Below are 24,905 nucleotides of genomic sequence, written 5' to 3' on the forward strand. Positions count from 1 at the left end.
CCCCAAATGCACAGAATTTTAACCCTAAACCGATGCATGAAACGAGCCTTATCAATAGGCTAGCCAAATCTTCAATAGCATTCAATCGTGCATCTCTTCTCACAATATCAACAAAAGTTTCAAGTTGTTTAAACAATTCAGTATGTTGAGTCCATGTGAAGTCCTATGGGTAAAGAGTAGCAAGATGAACAAGTTATCAATATTAAAAGCAGCGAAATCTTTTTTGGATCGAGGCATGCCATACAACTTAGCAAGTCTGTGGATGTTATTTCAATTGAGCTTGGGACGATAATGGTTATTTTTTTCGGTCAACGGGGCGACATCGGAAGCAACGGAGGGGAAGGATATGGAAAATATACATCCGGGATAAGGGAAAATTAGTCGCATGGTGGGGGCGACCGCCCCCACCTGGATCCGCCACTGCCAGCAGCGGCGGCTCGCGGTGCTCCGACGGGTTCGACTTGAACTCGTTTGACGATTGGGCGAGCATGTACAACTTTTTGGGTACTCCCGGTTCGTCGCCGGGCACCCAAGCCTCGACAACTCCGCCGGCGTACCAAACACCACATTTTGATGTGGATGCATACTATCGTCCCTCCCCCCCAGAGGTACGAGCAATCGCCGAGATTATCCCAAATTCTGGAGAATGTTCCGGCTGAACGCACTTTGGAATACCGGCCAATAGGTGGAGGTTCCGTCAGGATCGGCGTCAATGCCGAGGAAGAAGAGGAGGAAGAGGGCGACCACGAGGTTGTGGGGGACGGCGGCCGTCATCCATACAGCCAAAAGGAGGCGTTGGCTCTGTACGAAGCTTGGATCAGCGTCTCGTACGTTCCTGTCATCGGGAATCAACAAACCCACTTGTGTTTCTGGAAAAAAGTCACCGAAGTTTACAACGCACGAAGGCCGAAGAAGACCTTTGCCCGCAACGTGAAGATGCTCCGCATTCATTGGGACCGATGCAACAAAGATGTCAAAAAATTTTGCGCGATATACAGGATAGAAGAGACGAATTACCAAAGCGGAGCCAGTAGAGCCGACATTTTGAGAGCGGCGTTGTGGGTCTTCAAAGACGACGTCGGTAAAGATTTCAAGCATGTCGAAGTTTGGTCGCACGTCCAACACCTTGAAAGGTGGGCTGGCGGTGTCGAGTTGGGCTCGGGCTCGAAACGCACGAAGCACACGGCGCGTGGCCACTACTCGTCTAGTGATGGCGGCGAAGGCAACACCTTACAAGAGGGCACGCCAACCGATAATGCAGAGGGGTCTTCCGGTTCACGACGTCAGCCCCAAGGGACCAAGGCGGCGAAGGCGGCTAGAGCGAGGGGGAGAGGGAGGGGGAGGGGCCGCGGAGAATCAAGCCAGGCGGGCTCGGGCTCCGGCACGGGCTCGAACACCCTAATGTCCATGTACCTGCTCGCCACGATTGCTGACACTTCAAAAATGAGTCCTCGCCAATTTGAAGCCCATATGGACGGAATTGAGCATATGAAAGCTCAACTTGATATTCGGGATCGACCTAACTTGGGTGCACCGTCGACTTCGGGGGATGATTCGCCGACGGAGTAGTTTTTATAATTTAATTTAGAGTATTTTAATTATGTATTTTTAATTTTTTTTAGGATTTGAATTATGTATTTTTTAATTTTTTAAGCCTTTAAATTATAATTTTTATTTTATTTAATGAAGTGTGTTTTTATTAATTGAATTTGTTGGTATTAAAAATAAAAAATGAAATTGAATGAATAGTTAAGGGTTGAGATGATTAAGAGATGGAGGGATACAAGTGTTGTCTCTTAGTTAAGAGATTGGCTGAAAAGTACAGTGGGGCCCATGAATAATGAAGAGATGAGACGGTTAAGAGACGGATTAGAGACAGGGATGCGAATGACCTTATATATTATCTATTGTTAAAATATTTAAATTTAGATGAATATTGTTATTAACTCATTACCAATGAATCATTTATTTCTAGAGATACAAAATAACTGAACAGCTTATTAAAAAAATGATACGTATTACAATTACTAAAAAGAAAATGATAGCTACAAAATTCTACAAGTTTGAATTTACAACCACGTCTGCCCATATCAGAGTACTATTACTTTACCTTTATAAGTATGAAGATTCCGAGCACCTGAATTTGTGCTAGGAAGTGTTGCGAGCACCATGTAATGTGCTCGTAAACTACCGAGCAATACACCGAGGACATTTAATTGACTTGGTAGTCGGAAAATGAAATATCCTCAGATTTTCTGAGAACTTTGTTGGTGCTTGAAAACCGATCAGCTTTTTTCAAAGCTGCTAGGAGGTTTTACATTTTGCTCGGAAAGAGCTCGGAATGGAGCTGAAGTTAGCGGGCACCGTCAGTGCTCTGTAAAAAGTGCTTGGAAATAGGCTTTTTTGTGGTGCACCTCATTGCCATCTAAACTATTTTCTCCAAACTATATTAAATCTACCGCATATCCTTTATCCCGCAGCCCTAGGGTTAAAACCACAATTTATTTTTACTTCGTAAGATGAAAGATTACATTATTTTTGGACCAAGTTCTTTCTGACATCATTATATAAATATATTTTCTTTTGCCACTTAGATATAAACAATCTCTTAAAATTTATGACACATTACATTATTTTTGGACCAAGTTCTTATTTTCTTTTGCCACTTAAGATATAAACAATTTAAAATCTCCTTATACCTCCCAAGTGTGAGGTCTTTCTCAAAGCGGTATTTGATCTCTCCCTGAATTTAGAAATTACAATTATGTTTATTAACTTGACTTAGCAAATTTAGTTAAACTATTTACTCGTATTTTCTTATAGACAAAAAGAACTCGTGGCACAGAAGATCAGGATCAGTACTTTATAATGTCATCATTGTAATACATTCAAAATACATACGTTACGCATATAGCAAGACAAATTTTAAAAACGTAGATAACTGAGATTCAGCCAAAAAAAAAACAAAAAACGGCAGAGCCCAGGCTTCATGGAATTACATTTTCCCAGGGCGATCAACGCGTATACGCGCCGTGGTGCCCTCGTCATCCAATGGCCCGACGTCGTTGAACGTCTGGCCGGCTATCTGGTCAGCCTCCCTGAGGCGGGAGGCCGTGGAGCCGGCTGTTGTGGTCTCCACATCCACTCGTACTGCCACCGGCGTCCCCTTCTCATCTAAACCAAGCCGCGTCCCATCGCCTCCCACCGTCTCCTTATCAGCTGGATGCGGTGTCAGCTTATCCTTGATGGCGTCCTTCATGCTTCCTAAAGCTCCAAGAACTCCTCCACCTCCACCGCTCCTGTTCACGTCACGCTCGCTTTCAATTTTCATATCCTCCATTTTCCTCGTTGCTTCTTCCTTAGTCTCCTCATATTTCCCCTGTATATATCACACAGGAATTAATACTACAACCACAATATTCACTATAACTAATACTCTAATCAAGATGTTTTTATTCTCACCTTGGCTGCCTCCTTGGCCTCTCCAGCCTTGTGCTTCGCAGCTTCGCCGGTTTCCACCGCTGCCTGCGTAGTCTCGTCTTTCTTCCCCGTCAGGTAATCAACCGCCCTTCTCGCGGCGCCAGCAGCCGAGTCCTTCAATTCGGTGATCTTCCCCACCGTAGTATCCTTCCCTTCTTTAGCCTTCTCAGCGCCGTAATCCTTGTACTCCACCGCCTTCTCCACCGTTGTATCCTTTGCGTTCTTAGCCGTCTCTACCGTCGTATCCTTTGCATTCTTCGCCGTCTCCATCGTCGCATCCTTCGCTTGGCCTGCCTTCTCGGCAGCGTAGTCTCTGTACTCAGCCGCCTTCTCCACCGTCGCATCCTTCGCATTCTTAGCCGTTTCCACCGTCGCATTCTTCGCCTGATTCCCCTTGTCTACCGTCACATCCTTGGCGTTCTTAGCCGTCTCCACAGTCGCATTCTTCGCCTGACTGGCCTTGTCAGCCGCATAATCCCTGTACTCCGCCGCCTTGTTCACCGTCGCGTCCATAGCGTTCTTCGCCGTTTCCGCCGTTGCATTCTTGGCCTGGTTCGCTTTCTCAGCGGCGTAATCCCTGTACTCCGCCGCCTTGCCCACCGTCACATCCTTGGCGTTCTTAGCCGTTTCTGCCGTAGCATTCTTGGCCTGAGTGGCCTTGTCGACCGTCGCGTCCTTGACTTCCTTAGCCTTGTCCGCCGTCACATTCTTGGCCTGGTTCGCCTTGTCAACCGTCGCATCCTTGGCGTTTTTAGCCTTCTCCGCCGCAGAGTCCTTGTACTCCACCGCCGTATCTTTGGCGCCCTTGGCCTTCTCCGACGCGTAGCCTTTATACTCTCCCAGCTTCCCCGCCGCCGCATCCTTAGCATCTGCGGCGTTGCGGGCAGCAGTGTCGGCCGTCTCCTCCGCAGTGTCCCGCGCTTCGGAGGACTTCCCCATGACGGCATCTTTAGCGTGGCCGACGGTCCCCTGCACCGTCCTGATAATGCTGCCGATTACGCCAGGAGACTTTTCTTCTTGCCGGACTTCCGTTTTTTGAAAATAATCCGGGCGATCCACCACCACGGTTTCACTCTCCAGCTCCCTCCTCTCCTTGTTGACTTGGCTGAGTTCGTCGGCAGCGGTTCTGGCTGCCACCTCAGCTCTCTCTTCGCGCGCTGCTTGCTTCGACTCCATTGTCTCGGAAAAGTTTTTGAACAATTTCGACTGTAAAATTTGAGGAATGAGTGAGGTTTGCTTGTGATTCGTTGTTTGATGTGGAAATTTTGTGAGAGGGCCGGAGATAATATATGGTGTGATTGGGTTGCTTCGTGCGATGACACGTGTGCTAGCAGTGTGACACGTAGCCTTGGAGATTTGTGCACTGGTTTGCCATCTGTTAGGTTGTTTCGTATTTAAGAAGATAAGCGATATTGGAAGTTTCAAGTTCGGTCATATGTCGGCGGTACTTATCATGCTGGAATACACACGACACGGTCACACGGATAAGAATAATAGGGATGGAAGAATAACTTCATTCTCTTCTTCTTCTTTTTATTTTTTTAATTTTTATTTCTCCCTACTCCTTAAATGTATCGTACTCCTTTTAGTCTAATAAAAATATAGGCAAGGTCAATTACACAAGAATTAAGATACAATTACTAAAGTAAAAAAGAAGAAAAAAATCTATCTATACATATATACGAGTTTTGAGTTTCTTTTAAAATATTTGTATATTTTGTCTTTATTCTAAAATATTTGTAAGTTATAGACCGATTTGAATATTTATAAGTAACTCATGGATAATTATTTAGATATTTTAATGAGCATTTGACTAATTCTTGAAGGACTATAATGAGTAGGGGTGTCGAAACGGGTACCCGCACCCGACGAGTCGGGTACCCGCACCCGACTTTGGCCGAAAACTTTGTTCCGATACCCGTCCCACATTGAGTCGGGTATTACCCGATACCCGAGTCGGGTATCCCGCACCCGACCCCGCGGGTACCCGACCCGAAGCCAATTTTTTTTTTTTTTTTCCAAATCTTCTTTTATTTATTTATTTGTATAGTTTATAATATTTTACAAAATACTACTTGTTGAATGTAGTAGATTCTCACTTTAACCCTTTAACTTTATTAATTAATTTTACTGAGAATTGAGATGAAACATGCAATGTAATTGTAATATTTGATTCTCTGCCTTCGTGTGTTTCCAAAATTTTAAGTTAAAATGCTTAATTTCCCCTTCTATATTGTTTACATACTGTAAATAAGGAATTAAAAACTTATATTTTTTTAAAAAAAATTGAAATATCTGCTTCAAATTTTCATGTTACAAATTACCACCTGTAAATATGTAAATTCAAATTCAATTAGAATGCCAAAAAATCCAAACTCCTAAATTTAAATCACCATTCAAACAACTAAATATGAAAAATTAACAAAGTAACCAACAATGTCTCACTTTCACCAAAAGTAGTAAATAATTATAACCAAAAGTCACCAAATATTAAAATTAAAAATAAAAATTATAAAATATTAATATACATATCGGGTATGTCGGGAGTAACGGGTTACCCGAGCGGGTATCGGGTATTACCCGATACCCGCAAAATCCAAAATAGTCATACCCGATCCCGCCCCGTTACCCGACTCCATCGGGTATCGGGTACCCGTTACCCGACGGGTATCGGGTCGGGTTCGGGAATATCCGTTACCCGCTACCCGTTTCGACACCCCTAATAATGAGTAACCGATGGCTACAATCTTTAAATAGGATGACAACATTTAACAAATTTTGTAACCTCTATTGTCTTGATATTATAATTTATGATATTTTAATTCTATGATCTCTCATGTTTTAATTTTGTGCCTATAAAAAGCATAGAGTTGTGGATGAGTTTCACACTAACAAAAGCGTTCTTCATTCTCTCTCAAGCTCTCAACATTTTATTGCACATTTTAGGAATATTGTTTTGCTTGTTTTTTGGAGCCCCATCACGTTCATAAGTGCCTAGCGGATTTGAGATGTTATATACGTTAGGAGTAAGTCGTTACATCTTTGGGGATAATACATTGTGATGTAATTTTTCTTGCGCAAAGGGGGTTTCTCGACTAATTTTCAGAATTTCCATTTCATATATTGTTATTTTTTTTCTTAGATTCCAATAGTTAGAGTACCGCGTGTATATGGTTCGAGAATTTATCCCAATATTTCTTATAATTCTTAGAGAGGGAAGAATTGTAACATGCTTAACTTTGAAACATGCATAATATTTATCTTCATATTTACATAAATTATTATTTTTTGTATATTTAGTTGTTCAAACAAAATAAAATAGTCTTGCTACCAAATTTAAGTTTATTAATAATATTATGGTTGAAATTAGGATTTAGCACTGAATTGTTATGGGATACAACTAATTTTATATGGAGAATCTAATTATCTTATCTGTAGGTGATCATGATGAATGAAATATATACTCCATATTAAGTACTATATTTTTACAAAAAGAAAATTTGTAATATTGAGAATTATAAAATAGTGTAAAAAATAATATAGATGTTTCATGTTCCAACTAGCCACGTTTTAAAGTGCAATAAATAACGCTCCAACATTCAAAAGGGCTATCATTATTCATTAATGTCATAACGTTAATTCAACCAATTAATGTAATTTTGCTTTGTGTAGTTTATCATTTGAATTTTTTTTATGCTCATAATTTTGACGTTTTGAATATTACGAGTTACGATCCATTATTTTGTTAAAAGTGTTATTTACATTATTTTTAGTAGAGAAATATGAAGGATTGTTTTAAAAATATTTTTTAAAAATGTCAACACTTGATATAGTCTTTTCATCATTGTCCAAATAATTGTGTTTGTCTTAATTCTATTTTGAATATGTTTGGTTTAATGTCTTTAGGTATAAAATGAATTGAGGAGTATATATTTATTGAATTTTTTTATATAGTATATTTTTCTATTTTAAATCTTATATAGTTATATTGTTTCTCATTTCAATAAATCAATTAACAATTTAAAATCATACGAAAAAATATTCCGTCGTGTATCCCACGTGAGTTAACACTAGTAGTATAATAAAGTAGAGGAGATGAAAAGAATGGAAGGTAAAGGTAACCTACATTATTAAATTGATATAACTTTTCAAAAATGGAATGCACATATTTTTGTGGGACTGACAAAAATGAAAAGTGCACATATTTTTATGGAACGAATGAAGTTAATTTTTACTATTTTTAGTAAATATGTCTCACTTTCAACTAACACATTCGACTCACAATTATTATAAAATTAATATATTAAAGTTGTGTCCATATTCCACCAAATTTTTCCACCCACTTTCCTCCACAAAGTGAAACAATTTCTTAATATTCGTACCGGTCAAATATGGAATATTTATTGAGTTGAAAATGGTAGTGGTATGCGAGTCCAACATTTATTTATTAGTTTTATAATATAATGTGAGGATGAAATGCGTTAGTGGAATGTAAGGTCAATTAGCAAAAGTGGTAAAAATGAAGGGAAAACTGGGACACAATGGAAGACTATTTTCTCTTAAGAGCATCCGCAGCGGTAAGCTGTCCGTCCGTGCCAGCGGCACGGCTTACCGCTGTCCGCCGCTGCAACTCGTCCTTCCGTGCCAGGGGCACGGCGGTGCTCTTAAATAAGAGCACGTCCGTGCCGCTGAGCAGACTTACATGGCGGGTTGCGATTGGCCAACGGCATAGCCGTTGGCAAATTTGATTTTTTCTTTTTTTCTAAAAAAAAATTCTAAATTAATTAAAAAAATCATTTTTAAATAAAAAATATATATTTTCCCACTTCCCAATAAATTGTATCCATTTTCTACATGCTTTTATTTATTTTTTTCAATTTTTTTCTCCAAAATTCACATTTTCATCTATAAATACCCCCACTTCTACACAAAAAAATTCCTACCACACTACACAATTCTCATCTATTTTTTATATTTTAATGTATTTTTATATTGTAGAAATGTTATTAGTAATTGAAGTATTTAAATTGAATAATAGAATGGTGGGACCCTTGAACTTGTCCTTACGGAAGAGCATGGATGTGAGTGTTTTGCTCTTGCCTAAGGACATGGAGTAAAAGTGGGTCTGGACCCACCTCCGTGCTCTTATTTAAGAGCACGGATGGGGATGCTCTAATTTATCCACATTTTCTCATATCTCTCATACTTTATCTATTTTTTTCCGTTCTCTCTCTTACTTTACAACATAACATTAAAATCCATGTCGTCTACAAATGAGATTAGTTTCGGTGGTTCGTACTTCCTACGTCACCATTTAAAGAGTCATTTTGACTTGTCACATATTTTAGGAAATTGTTTGACTTTGTGAAAAAAAGTAAATAATTCTTTAAATTTGAATAACCTAAAATAGCAAAATGACTCTTTAAATTGGGGATAAAGGAGTATCAGATAGTAATTATTTGCACATGGAGTATTAAGATATCAATATTTTTTTAATTTATTTGGTTCTCATATTATATTTTAATTTATACATAGTTAAAATTAATTATAAATAAGTATTATTTCCTCCGTTCTCTTATAGTTTTCGCACGAAGTTTAAGAAAAAATGTTAAGTGTTAAATAGATAAATAAAAATGTAATAAAAGAGATAAAAAAAGAGAGAGAGAGAATAGAGTAGTAAGTGAATAAAGTAGAGAGAGTAAAATAAGAGTGATAAACAATATTAATTATTACTCTACTATATATAAAAATGACTCAACTATAAAATTACTCTACTATATATAAAAATAACTCAATTTTGAGAGAACGGAGAAAATAGTATGTTATATAAGTATAACTAGTTTCGTCACGTTCAAGTATTCCATCTGTTTAAGAATGAGATGGTGTATAAAATCACAAGCCTCTATATTCCTTCACTTTATAATTACTACTCCCTCGGTCCATCTTAGAAGTCTCATTTGTTCGGCACAAGTCCCATCTTAGGAGTCTCATTTGTTCGGCAAAGATATAAAGAAATGTAAAGAAAAGTTTGTAAAATAAATATAGTAAAATGTGAGTCCTATTTTCATAATTATTTTTACAATAAAATGTGAGTAGAAAAATGTTATTGAAAAATGTGACCCAGTACTAATAGGCGGACGTTGAGCCTCCTGAGCCATATGGAATGCAGGATCATACCAAACACATCGTACCTCCGCGGCGGCGTGTTGACCTCGAAGTGGCGCCGCATCTTGATCCCCTGCCTCTGCAGCTTCACGTACTCCCGTAGCGAGATCCCACCCAGGATCCTCTTCAAGTTTGGGATGTCCCTCACCGCCACGATCACCGCGAACTTCTCCCAGTCCAGCACGTCTCCGAACGGCACCACGTACTTGTCCTTGATCAGCACCGGCACGCACCCCAGATACAGCCCCTCCACCATCCGCGGGCTCGCCACCTCGTACCCGCTCGGGCATATGCAGTACCGGCTCCTCCGCATCATCCCGTAGTACGACACGTTGCGCGGGAGGTACCGGTGCACCTGCACGTCCGGGTCGGAGGCGTTCTCCCAGTGCTCCAGGAGGATCGGCCGGATCGGCCCGTGGACCCCACCCGCGTAGAATACCAGGATGGGCCTCCGGGACGGGGGCGGCCCGCCCAGGAGGCCTCTCGTGGTGCCCGTGGGGAGGTGGATCTCTGGGATCGAGACGTCGCGGGAGGGGTTGAATTTCTCCGAGGTGTTGGCGTTGCACAACGCCCGGATCGCGTTCTTGTGCAGATTTGGGATCGCAAATGAGATCTCCGGCCCCTGCAATTGTTGGTAAATGAAATAAAAATAACTATAATAGTATCTCCTGTTGAGAGAGAACTAAAACCTTTATTTAAGTACTCCCTCCCGTCCCCGTTAATTCTTCCATTTTGTTTATTTTCGACTGTATCATTTCATTTTTACTATATTTGTTAATTGAACACTAACAATTTCTTAGAATTTGTGCACTAAGTAGAATTTGAGACAATTAATGGAACGGGAGGGAGTAGTAATTAAGATGTGATGAGAAATGTACGGTTACCCAATCATGACAGGCGAGCATGAAATGATCAGCTCCGAGGCTTCGATTCCAATAGGGATACTTGTTAGCAATGACATCGATATAATCCGAAGCTGTGCTCTTCATGAGGGACCAGTCATGAGAATCCGGAACATAGATAACTTGAGTGATCATTGTGACACTGATGGGGAGGAAGAACAAGTGAGCTTCCTCCGGATCGAATGTCCGGAACAAGCTCACTTCCATGCTAGCCATGAAGATTCCTTCTATGGCGTATGTGTTCTTGCACGGCCCGAAATGGAATACGGGAGGCTCCCCTTCTTCGTATACGTACACCTTCAATCTCTTCTCCATCTCCCTATAGCTTCTGCAATTTTACATGATAAATTACAAGTAATTAATCCTTCATTAATAATCACTATGTTTATGGAATATTATTGAGAACGTACCTATGGAAGATCTTGGGATCCCAATACGTTGGCCCGGTTGGTATGTAATCCGGGTCAACTATATCGGTTTGGTTAACGGCTAATTCGGCCCGGATTGCGGCCCGGGCTTGCGCCAGATCAGCTTCTACTTTTGCCAAATTGCTATATTTTCGCTCTGATCCTTTGGTTCTTGTGGTATTGTTTTTAATCTAAATAAGGAGCAAATATTTTCAACTGATCGATAAAGTTCAAATTTACTACTCCTACTATAATTAGTTTTTTACAGTCAATTAGTATAATTATTGGCAGTAATTATTAGCTAGAGTTTCGCTTTCTTATCAATTACTCATTTAATTACACATAATTATACTAAGTCTAGACAAAATTTATATGAGTTGAAAGTTAAACACACATCGGTTTATTTATATACGTTCTATATTCTTACAAAAAAAAAAAAAAACTTAAAAGAACTGAGTAAGAAAATATTCAATAGAAAATATTGGCGTATCAATTGCCACTTTTTAATAAGAAGAATATGTTAAGCAACTAATTAAATAGGGAATGGACACAGAATCTGCCTCTCAAATTCTAATTGACACGAAAAAGATCGTATAAATCTTCTATCTTATTTATATGACTCTATGATATCTTAAATTTAAAGACATAATAAGTTGTCTTTATAAATTGCATCCTTCATATTATTTCAGATTAGAGATAATTACGTAATATATACTCTGCGTTATAAATTTATTAGAGATTCAGATACATTTCTCTATATTATCTAAAAAATGAATAAAGATAGCTACATCCAGAATTCTCAGTGTTTCCATAAATATTGTATACTTTAAATAAAATTAAGATTGCAGAGTGATGATAATCTTTAATAGTGATTCAAAATGAGTGAGAGACTCACAATGAATTTATGGTAAAACATAAAGATAAATGAAGATGGAAGACTTACTTCATCGTTATGAAACAAATGCTCGGACATCGAAGAATTGTTGGAGTAGGAATGCAAGTGTTCCTGTAAGAAATTAGAGTTGAAAGAATGAAAAATGGACTCTTTTGGCCTAATGAAAAGGACCATCACTGCAGCCATGAAAGCTGCTGCCACAAACCACATGTTCTTCAAACCCACCATCTCCCTCTCTCTCTCTCTCTTGATTTTTGGAGAAGAAGAAAGAGTGGGTGATTACACTGATACTGAGATATATTATGGAGTGTGGGAAGAGAAAAGAATTACTGCGTTTAATTAATTATATTGGCTGCTCATATGAAATGTTTTCATGCAGAATATGGAAACTTTGTGATGACGTCTAACGCTTTTTTTCCTTGTTTGCTTCGATTCCTTGCCTTCCCAATTTTCACCTTATTTATTATAAGTCGGCTACAAATTTATTTTTATTTGCTAAATATTTCTGTAATTTAGATATTCTAGTTTATTAACGAGGATTGGCGTGTGTATAAATCTTGAATTATGTCAGTTAAAACATATATTTAACTTTTTTTTTGTTTATTAATAATAAAAACTCATAACATTGACAAACGAATCTATTCATTTAATTGAGAAGATTTAAGTATAGTTTTCCCCCTAAGATTCCTCCTTTTCATGAAAGTGATTTATCTTTTTAAGTTCCTCCATTTGACAACTAAAAAAAGACATTAATAAGCAAGGATACATAGTACAAATAGACACCTTTGGGGCTACACGAATTTTAATGCACATCGCCAATGCTAAGCTAAGCCTTGTATGTTTGATATTTGAGCTATGACCAGCTCATCTTCACTCGCAGAGAACTTAGAGTTTGTTTTTTAGTTTGGATCGTGAAAATATTACTACTCCTACTGAATATGTGAGGGAGATTTTGATAGTGAAGCTTAGGTCGTGGTTCTTTGTTTTAATGGAGAAAATAGAAGTGCCTAATTAATTATTGACAGCTATATTAACTGTACGTTATCTGAATTTTTTGTTTTGAATTCTACTTTTAGAGGCTCCAACGGAAAGACGAATGAGCAAACAGTTTCTATTTGTATTTAATTTGAATGTCGCCTAGTATTAGATGTTCTATATTTGCATCGTTTCCATAGTTACCTACTCACACCAACGTGGTTTCCAAAAACACATTAGTAATTTAGAGGCCCCGTGATTTGTATTGCAACTTACAAAATCAAAGCTATTTTAATGACTTATATCTTGTTCGTAATTGTGTGATGGCCAAAAGTTCTAATGATTGTATCATATGTCTGTACATCTTTTTATTGACAAATAAATATAATTATTTAAAAATCGTGTCACGGTTTTGAACACATGATCCCTGTAAAACCAAAACAATTTTCATAGTACAAGATCCATTGTGAAACATTGCAGTGTCTAAAGTTTATTAATCGCTGTGAGTTAATTTTTACTGATTATAATTCACAACTTTTCCTCTCTATATGCTCTAACTTTCCTATTTTTACATTATAATTTGTATCATCCACTATTATATTAAGATAAATTTTTTTGGGATAGATGCAGTATCAAAAGAAAGTCTAGAATATTCATAAATATATTGAATTTGGATATATAACTCAGATATCAATTTTGATATTGATAAAATTAATACTCCTTCCGTGCAAAAAAAAATTACACGAATTTTAATACGCAATTAGTAGAGAGATAGGGAGAAAATGTGATAAAATAGTGTTAGTGGCCATATACTATCATCGTCTCAACCCAAAAAATCAAACTAAATTATTTGAACATCAAAGTTGCAACCACAGCAGAATAAACCTCTTCCAGGGAATTTAAACCACAATGGTTCTCATTTTACATATAACTTCTTTTATAGTACTACGAAATATGGCTTCAAGCACGACGCTGCTGCATAGGCAAACCAAGAATCGATACCTTTATGAGTTTACTGACGACGGGCTCCCAGCTAGAGCCGCATGAGCTTCAACAGATATATCATGGTGCAGTGCATACTCATACCCAAGACTGTTTGCACGATGACCGTCTCTGTGACTGTCTCTGTTGTCGTGTTGCCGAAGCAGTCCCTTTCCTCGTAATCCAATTCATGTTGGTTCGGTTTAGTTTTCCGACTTCAGTTGGGTTGTTTTTCAGACAAAAATTGCAGAGCAATAAACAGATGAAACAACTTCTTAGGAGACCAACAGTTGAAACATATCTAATGGCAGCTCTCACCATCAAACCACTTCAATGCTGACATCAACTTGACCAGAAAAGCTTTCAACCTCTCGTCGACAACGGCATTTCCCACAATATCTAATTGCACCAAATTCAAGTCCTTGAAGAGTAGATAAGCATCCCAGAAATGCTTCATATCGGCATCTTCATCGGTGAATCTCTACAAACGCCATCCGGACCCCATTGTACTATTGAGAGGAGACGAGCACATGTATCTTCTTGTGTCAATGGAGTGGTCGCCAATCTCGTTATATGATACATCCAAAACTTGTAATGACTTGAGCATTTTCAAGGGTTCCAGGGCTGTAAAACTGCTGAGCTTGTTGTTGCTAAGCTTCAAGCAGGATAGCAGTTGCAGAGCTTCCAACCCTGTCGCAGAATTCAGGCAAAATTAAAGTAGGAGGTCAAGTCAGCTCCTCTAATCCATAACTAAAATTCCAGCCAGCATTTAAGGTGCATGAGAACACAGCATTTACATTTGACTACAGAATTACATTCTCCAAAAAAAAAGGAAATTTGTAGTTATTCACATTAATGATGTCAAGGTTATCATACGGTATTTGTGTATCAACTACCTTCAATTGATCTGAGTTTGTTGTGGCTGAGATCCAACATTCGAACCCACAGCAAGTGCTCCATACATGAAACTCGTGACAAAGAGAGGCCCTTTAGCCGTACATATGTATAAGAACTAATACTTGGCGACGACAATTCTTGATAATTACCACAGAGCTTCAATAAAGACTCAGTATTTGAAGTCAGCTGCACAAAATAGTAAAGATAAGTGACAGAATTAGGATTAATGCAGAAAAACTAAGGAAAGTATCGACGAAAAAATTTGTCAGCTTAAAAGCACTGTGCACTGCCCTTCCCACTACCACACATGAAATATAAAAAAGAAATTTGTGATCAAGATGTCATATCAAGGAAGGTTCTCAAGGAAGGTTCACAAGGAAGGAAACTGCAAGCAGAGAACATAAAAAAGATTACAAGCACAGAACTGAAAACAGTATGATCAATTGCCACTCTACAAGGTCTATGTGATGCAAGCAGTGTGCTTACTAATTAGGGACCATTTACTTTGACAAAAATGAACCTTTATTCCCCCCAAGTACAATGAAAATCCTCTGTATTAAGATTGTAAAGTAATAAATATGCACAATTTTTTGCTCAGATGATAGTTTTCCAGATCCAGCATCCATAATTAGAACATTCCTTGATTATAATTACACATGATCTGCTTCTCAGAGTTTAAGTGTAGAATTCTGTTACTAAAAAGATATTCCCTCAAAGCTTGTGATAATGAGACTCTACTTCTAAACAGAAGTCTTAAGCAGGGATCATATGGCTTTCTTATCTAGCTTGTAGTTGAACTAAGAGGTTTCAGGTGAACTAAGAGTTAATAACGATTAGACAATTTTCACAAGACCTAAAGCAAAAGGGCTCCATGAATATATGGAGTTTATTGGGTCGGAACAAATCTTTGATCAAAGTACTCAAGTTCCAAAGCAGACCCACTATATATTACTTTACGTTCACACTATTATCCCGAGAATACGTATTGACCAAGTAATGACTATCTACCATGATGAAATGCACATTCTCTCAGAAATTGACATGACCAAAGCATTCTATATCGTCCAGAAAGAAAGGCCAATGAAAGAAGATTCACCTGCTTCATTAGCACTAAGCTGTACTCATCCTCATAATAACCAATATGTGCAGAATCCATTTTCATTAAATCATGATAAAGTGCAAGAATTTCTTCATAATGAGCCTCAGTTCCAGAGTCCATGCAACCATATGTGACCAATGTGTTGTGTGCCACCAAGAGTCTTGCAAGAGTAAGTTTTCCAATTTTACTACAACAAAAAGACATAACAACAAAATAAAACTACTTGCCAAATCAAGAAGTTTCTTTAAAATTGTGAAAGCAATCCAGCACTAATCCAGCTTACCAGTTTGATGATGACAACAGTTCCCGGCTGCAAGCAATTTCATTAGATAAAGTCTCCATACACAACATAGGGGTGGTTGGCTTATTCTCCTTTGTAATGTCTAATTTACATAGTGAGGCAAGCAAGTTTGCATCTTCAGGATGGGTAGAATGAGCTTTGAAATTCTCCTCATTCCATGATATATTCTGTGTAGTTTGCACCTCAGAATGCTCTTGATTGTTTGAACATACACTTGTAGTGAATGATATAAAACAAGGCCAACTACATGGCATACCACTTGAAGAAATAATGCCAGGAAATTGTGCAATGGAAACCTTTACATGGCAAGATTCTAAGGAATCATGAGGATACTTAATGTAAGTTAACAAAGCCTGGGAAAACCCAAGTTTATTTGCCGATCCTATATAACTTCCAACTCACGCAATCAAGAGCAATCAACGGATAAAAAGCAAGCACAAACTTACAAGTGTCAATTCATCATCAAGAATTGATTGGGGCGACTCGGAATCAAGTTGATTCTCGTGGTGCCGATCGAGAAGATGCTGAACCGCGAGCTTCCGGTAGTTCCAAGCGGTGTAATGCTCGGGATTGGATTCCAACAGCTTGGCACTGATTTCAATCGCTTCTTTCGTGTATCTGCAGTGAAAATTAAACAATCGACCAAGATCCAATTAATAGTACATCTGGATGGAAATGAGTAGGGAAAAGGGAAAATCGCAAACATTTTGTTGTGGTGAAAGTGGAGGAGCTGAGATTGGAGATGACGAAGTTTGGCGGCTTTGATAGACGAGTCATCTCGCTCTTCCTGAGTTGGGGCTTTGCGCGGTTTGCCATGCATTCTCTCTCTCAAGAATTTATTGAATTTGTTTACAAACTCAGGGCCGGCCCCCTCGTTCCCCCCCTTGGCCTTACTCCGTTGGGGTTTTAATCTTAGCCCACAGTTCGTCCGTTGGTTGTTGCAACCGGGGGATTCCTCTTTCCCCACGCCTTGGCCGGGCGTACCATCCCCTTTGTCCTTCCTCCCCCGTGGGGGTGTGTGGCCGGGGGGCGACTCGCCACCACCTTGCTCTTCCCTTTGTCTTCCTTGGCGGGCACCCCCCCGACGGGTGTCGCCCCCCCTTCGATCCCCGGGTCTCGTAAAATTTATCTCCCGTGCTCGGGCTCCCGGGTCGGCGTGTGAGGAAAACCCTCAAAAAATCAAGAGAGGACGATGGGTGTCCCCCCGGGGACCCGCTCCGGTGCATAGGGTTCTCACCCCCCCTACGGCATCATCCTCATCATCTACGGCTTCCCCCGTTTTGGGGATCCCCCCCCGGGCGTTCCCGCCCTGCCTGCCCGGCCCCCCCGCTCCCCTCCTTCCCGCCATCAGGCTGATTTAGTAGAATGGGCTTGTCTATCAGTTTGAAATCATGTTAAATTATTTACTACTTTTGAATAGTTAAATTAACATTGATGAATGTTTGGTACATTAATTAAGTGAATCAGGTAACTTAACCTTTAGAAAATATTTAGAGCATCTCCAATGCAAATAGGCCAGCCATAGGCCAGCCACTCTCTTTCCCTGCCACGTCAGCAGCACTAAAAATCCACTTGTCACATCAGATTTAGGCTAGCCATAGGCCAGCCGCAATAAAAATAATTCAAAATATACTATATTTACGGAATTAAAATTACGATTAAATTACCGAATTAAATCTACGAGACATATACTGGAAAATTCATTAATTTTATTTAAATTAAAAAAATTACATTAACTAAAATCAAAAAAATTACATAATAAAAAAAAATCCGAGCTTCCACACACGAGCCACCGCCCCACTCTACTCCTCACTAATTTATTAAAAAAATACATTAAAAATGTTAGTATGCCTTGAATCCGTTATAGTTTGCCGCTAGCCGAACGGGGGTCTCGCGTATGACATGTTTCTGTTTTAGGTCTTAATTTTGTATTGGGCTAGTTGTTGTTGTTGCTCTTGTACAGAAATTTAGAGATAGAGAAAATCGCGTTTATATAGTTTTTCAAAAAATTAAAAAAAGAATTAAAAAAGAATTAAAAAAAAGAATTAAAAAAAATTTAAAAAAAAGAATTAAAAAAAAATTAAAAAAATAGCGCTGGCCGATCAGCGCATCGGCCAGCCACACGCGATCGGCTAGCCCACGCCAGTTTTTTCGACGATTTGGCGCTAGCCTGCTCCAATGGTTCGGCTAGCCGACCGGCTAGCCACGTGAATTGGCTAGCCGGCATTGGAGATGCTCTTAGTAGTCTCCTGAACATGCAAAAGCTTGCATCAATAAACAGGGCAAATCCCTGTGTTATCAAAGCAACAACTATTTCAAACTCATTGAAATTGCTTTAAAAAGATTGGTTTTAAAGTACCTAAATGCTTATTTCATTTTAAGTTTTGGTATACTACTGGAGATGGTCTAATAACTTTAGTACGAGTAAAGCCTAAATGAATTTCTAGTAAAAAAAATTTATAGCTCATTACAAGGAGTAGTAAATACGAGTAAGAGCTATGAAATTTTTAATCTTTAATACTAAGATCTATGATATGTGCTAAATTAAATATATAAACAAGGTTTTTTAGCCTACTAGAATTTATTTCATTATACTAATTAAAGTTAGCTACAAACTTAAATTAATTTGTGATTACTAAAATCTTTAATACGAGAAATAATACATTCAAAGAAAATCCAGAATTTTCGTAATTTGAATTTGGACGTATAAATCAATATCAATTTCGACAGTAACTCAAATTAATACTCCAAATCCAAATTTCCTCGAGTACCAGTTAATTTGGAGTATTTTGTTAGACTTGTGAGTACATAAAATTGACTCAATTTTATCAAACAAAAGCCCAGTTGTAAAGTAATCCAAATCCAAATTTCCTCGAGTACCTAGCTAACGTAGACACAATTCTATCAAGGAAAGAGGAAAAAAACGGTCTTACATCTGCAAACACTCTCATGCAACATTATATAAAGTCGATAATATTCCAAGGTACCAAAATATGGAGTACAACGGTATAACCATGAAGAGGGGTCAGGAGCTGCCATATGGAGTAGTAATAAGGCTATCATCGTCTCAACCCAAAAAAATCAAACTAAATTATTTCAGTATCAAAGTTGCAATCACCAATCCACTGTGAGGCATTGTACCCACAGCAGAGTAAACCTCTTCCAAGGAACTTAAACCAAAATGGTTCTCATTTTACATATAACTTCTCTTACACGGAACATGGCTTCAAGCACGACGCTGCTGCATAGGCAAACCAAGAGTTCATACCTTTCCGAATTTGATCCAAAACTGACGATGGGCTCCCAGATAAAGCTGCATGAGCTCCAACGGATATATCACGGTGCAGTGTAATCTATATTTATTGCATTAAAATCTGGAATGCTTCATTAGCAGTTTCCACTGCATACTCGTACCCAAGACTGTTTGCACGATGGCGGAACTCCTCCATTTCTGTTCGAGCAACTTGGATGCCAACTAACACATTTGCACCAGTTTCTCCCTGGAGGTGCAGCAAAATGGTAAATTGACAGAATAAATATAAATGATGCTAGCATATATGAATAGATGATCTAGGGTATACAACCTGCCCACGGTAATGGAACAAACTTATATTCCAACGTGGACTTAAAGCATCCAAAAATTTCATCAAAGCACCAGGCCTCTCAGGGAAAATGAAACGGCATAGCACCTCATCTTTAACAGTTGATCTTCCACCCATCTGAAAATTATATATAAGAAATCATTATCAAGCACAAACAGAAACTCATATTCATGTCAAACATTGACGTGACAAGTTTTCAACCAAGAGATACTTAACACTGCCTCGGACAGTCAAGACTGCTCTAGCTTCAGGATCTAATTACTATTTTTATGTAAGAGTAGGACCAGAAAAGATTTTATAAGCCATTTATTTTCATCATTTATAAGAATTTAAACTAGAAAGAGGAAAATAAAATAAATAAAAACAAATGTCTTCCTAAAGAAAAATACTCTGTAGCTATCCTACTATTAGGCATTGAAAGTCTTATAAACACATACTGATTTTTCACATTCCTTCTACATGGATTTATAGACTTATCAAATACAAGGAATTCTCAATAAATATCAGATTAGCCTTTGAAATTCTTGTATGCAGAGAATCTATTACTGAGCAGCAATATGAGATGCCATAATAACATAGTAGTATTAGTTGGGACATCAAGTGTCTCAGCTTACTGGAGGTTCAGAATGTTTTAAATGGATTACAGTTGCATGAATATATCAACAATCACTTCTCTACCAAGTGCCCAATCTCAACTACGAATTGCATGGTTATGACACAAAAAAGAGTCATTCGCATCATCTTCATATCTAGTTTACTTGTACATTGTACAAATTTGGATCAAGAGTGTGGGTCACAGTTCAATTCCTCTTCAGCATGGGTGTTAGCAATTTTCCAATATGGAAAGAAAATAAATAAAATTTCATTACAGAGGCATTCTCCCATGTTATTCGTATCTTACAGATGAACTATGAAAGGTAGTAAAGGTGATACAATCACATGTTTAGAGACCACCTGAATTATACATTAATAGATTATATGCCCTATCTGATATAAGTACATCACTAATTTCCAGAAAGTAGCCACACTAGGATGCCCATGACATTTTACCGAAAGTTCTGCACATCCTAGACACTTAGGATGTTAGCTACAGATATGATAGAGTTCGAGACAATATTAGAAGAAATCATCAACTTTCTCCAAACAGAAAGCAATTATTTCTTTAAGCACATATCAGTAACCAAATACGGCACTATAATGAGGACTGTATCTTTTTTGTTGTATAATAAAAGTTCCCAACTCTAATAGTCAAATATCATGTGTCCTCCTAGCTGATGTTTTTTGTTAAGTTAGCAGACTGCATCTATGCTAATGCTCGTGAATATGTCGACTTCTCATTAAGTTAAATAAAATAAGCATATCCATTTGAGTTAAATACAGTGCAAAGTTGTGCAGACAGGGCCAGACTTAATTACAGTTGAATATAGAAAGGAATTATCAAGGTCAGAAGATAACATGTGCAATCAGGCAAATCTCGAAGCACTATTGTAGCTTTATAAATTTTTTTATATAGAAATTCAATCGAATAACATCCGTCACTGTTGTTTTCAAATATGCCATCTTGCTGCAGCTCATAATTCATGAATGTAACTGAAGCTTGAGTCTAGCTCATTGTAAAAAACTTATCAACCTATCAAGGTCCAGCATTAATAATTAAAAGTTAAATAACAAGAAGCACATACCAAGTGTCTCAAATGATCCTTGACCAAGTCATTCTCTGTGAGATTTATGGTTTGTAGTTTAGCATATTCCATTCTCTGGATCATTGCTTGAAGTTCCGATTCAGTATGAAGGCCAACTCTGTTAAAAGAACATAATAGGAAATTAAGCATCTTATGAATTCATGATTGTAAAAATGCAAAATATTGCCACAAACAAACACAACTTATTGCTTGTCAAAATGAATACATATAAAATATGAATCTTGCCTGTATAGTACTAAAGCATGTCCTTTATCTGAATTATATCTGTATTTGAATTCAGTAATATTCATTGGTCCGACCTGCAAAGATCAGTACATAGTATTTGGATTTGAACTGCATCCTTGACATAATGAGAATGAGAAAAGTTGGGTAAACTAAAAACTCACTAGCTCACAGAATTCTTTAAAGCTTCCAGGCTCCTCTGTCATGTAAGTTGCAAGTACAGCTTCCCGTCGTCTACCTACATCTGCAAGTTCAGTTACCAATCTTAATCTATCAAAGTTCATATTAGCTCCACTGGTGATTGCTACTACATTTGCATCCTTCAGTCCATAGTACTTGCAGTAAGCTTCAGCTCCAGCTAAGGCAAGGGCACCTGCTGGTTCTAAAATGCTCCTTTTCTCCTCAAACATGTCCTGTAGGAAAGTCCACTTGTAAAAATAAGCAGCATGTTCACCCTTCACAGAATTGAGCCATAGCATTTTGAAGTAGAAACAAACAAGTATAAACAAACAAAATAACCAACCTAGTTGAGTTGGAAGCATAGTATGTATGACCAATAATTAAATACAAATATTTTGAGTTTAAAAAGTCATGAATCCCATTTAAAAGATAATAAATTTAAGCCAGTTCAGTTGGTATAGGAGATGTGAAGTTATTTATCTAAGAAATCTTGCAGGGTAATAATATGAAAAATATTAGTATGATGAAGCCCTGCTTTAATGCTGCTTTCATGCAAATACACTTCTAGAAGCTCATCTTAGAGATGCATCAAGTAGTGGCTTAAATGGGAGCAGATAGACATCCAAATATAAATATATGACAGTATAGTCATAACTAATAACCTGATATATAAATTGAATACAAAGTTGAGATTCATCCATGACCTAATTTGAGAAGCACATTCAACACGGTTAAGAGTTGGGATGAAAGAGCAGACATCTATCTCTCCCAACTTATGGTCCATCTAAAGATAAATTTATGCTCCACCAACAAGTGTAACGAAAGTAAAGAAAAATGGACCATGTTAACACTCGTGAACATAAGTAGTACGCATGTTGTTCTCTGACTGAGAAATAAAAAGGTACTCCAAGCAGGCGACAATGAGAAAAGGAAAGTAAAATAAGTATAAAACCATTGAAAAGGACCAGACCATGACTGACACAAAAACATATACTAACATATAACATATCCAGGGGCTTGACATTCCAAATCTCATAAAAATAGTTTTTGTAGTTTCTTGATAAACTTTGGCTTAAGGGATCACAAAAGCAAGATGTCAAGCTATATTTCTAGACCAAGATACTTAAAAGCATTATGCCGAATTTTCTGGAAAAATAAATGCAGTCAACAATAGCATGCTTTGAGAAGCTATGGATGATGGGAATAATATTGAAGAAATCAACTACACGGCTAACCTTAATTGAGGCACAAATTGCGTCACGACCAACAAGAACTACACCATCTATCAGCTCCCTGCATAATCGGAACGTCTCTTCACCAACTACTTTTACTGCTACTCCATCAGCAAAGCCTCCCACTTGGTCCAGCATTACACGTCGGTCATGGTGAAGTGATAATGCCATGGCATTTGCATCAAACGGTTCCACTCCGATAATTTTCACTTCTGGACGGACCCTTTTCACATAGGCAGCAATGCCAGCTATGAGCCCTCCACCACCAACAGGCACAAAAATAGCTTCTATTGGGCCCGTCATCTGCTTCACAATCTCCATTCCAACCGTTCCCTGCCCTATGATTACATCAGAGTGATCAAAAGGAGGTATAAATGAGAGGCCCTCCTCTACTGCTCTCTTTTTAGCATGAGACTGAGCTTCATCATAAGAGTCACCTAAGAGCACCACAGTGGCCCCAAGTCTTTCAACTGATTTCCACTACCAGTATCAATAAAAAAGGCTTCAAAAATGGTGATATTGCCTATTTTGGATAGTAAACAAAAACACGACATACATAAACAATGAATAACCTTAATCTCTGGAGTAGTTACAGGCATCACAATTACAGCATTGCATCCCAATCTCTGTGCAGATAATGCTACCCCTTGAGCATGATTTCCGGCTGAGGAACAAATCACCCCTCTTTCAAGCTGCTCTTTTGGAAGTTTAGCCATCATATTATAAGCACCTCGAAGCTTGAATGAGAAAACCTGCATCGTAGATCATATGCAGAGAACTTAGTCTTCATCAGTGCATTGCATTTAGAAAGGTTCTAGCATTTCACTGAAATCAATTGCAAAAAAATTGCATCAAACGAAAACCACGAAACTTTAAAATTATGATATTAATATCTTGAAAAGACTTGATAAGCCTTTCAGTTTCAGCTCAAACCTCAGGAATACTGAAATAGTACCAAAATTGGATGAATTGGAGATATAATCAAACACGATCATACAAAATACATACGGGCTGTAGATCCTCTCTCTTAAGCCAGATATTCGCTCCCCACCTCTCAGACAGCTTGGCCGCCAGCTGCAATGGAGACTCATACGCCACGTCATACACCTTGGACGCCAGAATGTTGGTGAGATACTCCATAGCAGTGAGCGTACCTTCCGTATCAGCACCATTACCCATATTCTCATTCTGCAGCAAAAAACCGCTCTCGTACTGGAGAGAAGCCGGGGAAACTCTCAACAGCGGCTCAGAAACGGGAGAGGGAGGAGCCCTTGGGGAAGATGGAAGAATCTCCGATCCCTGTTTTGACAGAGTGGCGCATATTGAGGGATTTCGGCGGGAGCAGGGGAGGCGGCCGGAGGATGTTCTGACGTGGTAGTTTGGGGAGAATTTGGAATAGTTGATGGGAGAGTTCGCGGTGGCGGAGCGCAGAGCTTCCATTTTAAGAGATGAGAAATGCGAATTGCCGTCTTCTTTAATTTTTATTTATAATTAAGGCTTTATGTTTGACCAGATTGAATTGTGGGTGCCCAATGGGAGGTCACAATTACTCATCACTCAATCTCGATTGTATTTGTTGCTGCAAATTTCATACATGCTTTCGACTTCTGCTTATGTGATCAACTGATCATGGTTATAATTAATATTAATTTTATAATCTCATTGTCAATGTTAATATTGTTACTCAATAGGCGTAGAGGGCCAAAATACAACGCTAGATACTACTACTCCCTCCATATTTTAGATCATTATTTGCTAGATACTACTACTCCCTCCATATTTTAGATCATTATTTTTTCTTTTAGTTTGTCCCATTTAAATTATTTAATCATTTTTCTACTCTTACCTTATCACACTCAATGTT

The 24,905-nt window shown here is 38.3% G+C and overlaps 4 protein-coding genes across 4 annotated transcripts; all 4 read right to left on the reverse strand.

Moving 5' to 3' along the window:
* Positions 1 to 2,837: 2,837 nt before the first annotated feature.
* Positions 2,838 to 4,743, reverse strand: LOC125201373 (embryonic protein DC-8). The gene is made up of 2 exons (XM_048099455.1): positions 3,463 to 4,743; positions 2,838 to 3,379 (listed from the first exon to the last, which is right to left on the reverse strand). Exons 1-2 carry the CDS (start codon positions 4,654 to 4,656, stop codon positions 2,996 to 2,998), a joined length of 1,578 nt encoding a protein of 525 aa, XP_047955412.1. The 5' UTR covers positions 4,657 to 4,743; the 3' UTR covers positions 2,838 to 2,995.
* A 4,840-nt stretch (positions 4,744 to 9,583) lies between these two features.
* On the reverse strand, positions 9,584 to 12,100 carry LOC125194299 (probable glycosyltransferase At5g03795). Its single transcript, XM_048092444.1, has 4 exons — positions 11,898 to 12,100; positions 10,958 to 11,145; positions 10,530 to 10,875; positions 9,584 to 10,267 (listed from the first exon to the last, which is right to left on the reverse strand). The coding sequence occupies exons 1-4, from the start codon at positions 12,075 to 12,077 to the stop codon at positions 9,584 to 9,586; spliced, it is 1,398 nt and encodes a 465-aa protein (XP_047948401.1). The 5' UTR covers positions 12,078 to 12,100.
* A 1,509-nt stretch (positions 12,101 to 13,609) lies between these two features.
* Positions 13,610 to 16,922, reverse strand: LOC125194308 (geranylgeranyl transferase type-2 subunit alpha 1). Its single transcript, XM_048092456.1, is given in 6 exon segments — positions 13,610 to 14,495; positions 14,702 to 14,888; positions 15,799 to 15,988; positions 16,085 to 16,484; positions 16,545 to 16,720; positions 16,807 to 16,922. Coding segments are annotated over 6 exon segments (1,458 nt in total). The 3' UTR covers positions 13,610 to 14,106.
* Positions 16,923 to 19,031: 2,109 nt separating this feature from the next.
* On the reverse strand, positions 19,032 to 24,510 carry LOC125201389 (threonine dehydratase 1 biosynthetic, chloroplastic). Its single transcript, XM_048099473.1, has 8 exons — positions 24,050 to 24,510; positions 23,614 to 23,793; positions 23,045 to 23,521; positions 21,794 to 22,042; positions 21,633 to 21,706; positions 21,387 to 21,504; positions 19,687 to 19,821; positions 19,032 to 19,602 (listed from the first exon to the last, which is right to left on the reverse strand). Exons 1-8 carry the CDS (start codon positions 24,479 to 24,481, stop codon positions 19,462 to 19,464), a joined length of 1,806 nt encoding a protein of 601 aa, XP_047955430.1. The 5' UTR covers positions 24,482 to 24,510; the 3' UTR covers positions 19,032 to 19,461.
* Positions 24,511 to 24,905: the final 395 nt, after the last annotated feature.

The sequence above is a fragment of the Salvia hispanica genome, chromosome 1 (genome assembly GCF_023119035.1).
Source record: "Salvia hispanica cultivar TCC Black 2014 chromosome 1, UniMelb_Shisp_WGS_1.0, whole genome shotgun sequence".
Classification (NCBI taxonomy): domain Eukaryota; kingdom Viridiplantae; phylum Streptophyta; class Magnoliopsida; order Lamiales; family Lamiaceae; genus Salvia; species Salvia hispanica.

Excerpts from the sequence above, each read along its gene's own strand:
- LOC125201373 (XM_048099455.1), bottom strand. The coding sequence starts at position 4,656 with ATGGAGTCGAAGCAAGCAGCGCGCGAAGAGAGAGCTGAGGTGGCAGCC. Across the intron at positions 3,380-3,462 it reads AGGCCAAGGAGGCAGCCAAG|GGGAAATATGAGGAGACTAA; the intron begins GTGAGAATAAAA and ends TGATATATACAG.
- LOC125194299 (XM_048092444.1), bottom strand. The coding sequence starts at position 12,077 with ATGGTGGGTTTGAAGAACATGTGGTTTGTGGCAGCAGCTTTCATGGCT. Across the intron at positions 11,146-11,897 it reads ATTTGTTTCATAACGATGAA|ATTAAAAACAATACCACAAG; the intron begins GTAAGTCTTCCA and ends CTCCTTATTTAG. Across the intron at positions 10,268-10,529 it reads TGCTCGCCTGTCATGATTGG|GGGCCGGAGATCTCATTTGC; the intron begins GTAACCGTACAT and ends CAACAATTGCAG.
- LOC125201389 (XM_048099473.1), bottom strand. The coding sequence starts at position 24,481 with ATGGAAGCTCTGCGCTCCGCCACCGCGAACTCTCCCATCAACTATTCC. Across the intron at positions 23,522-23,613 it reads TAACTACTCCAGAGATTAAG|TGGAAATCAGTTGAAAGACT; the intron begins GTTATTCATTGT and ends TGATACTGGTAG. Across the intron at positions 19,603-19,686 it reads TGTTCCATTACCGTGGGCAG|GGAGAAACTGGTGCAAATGT; the intron begins GTTGTATACCCT and ends CTGCACCTCCAG.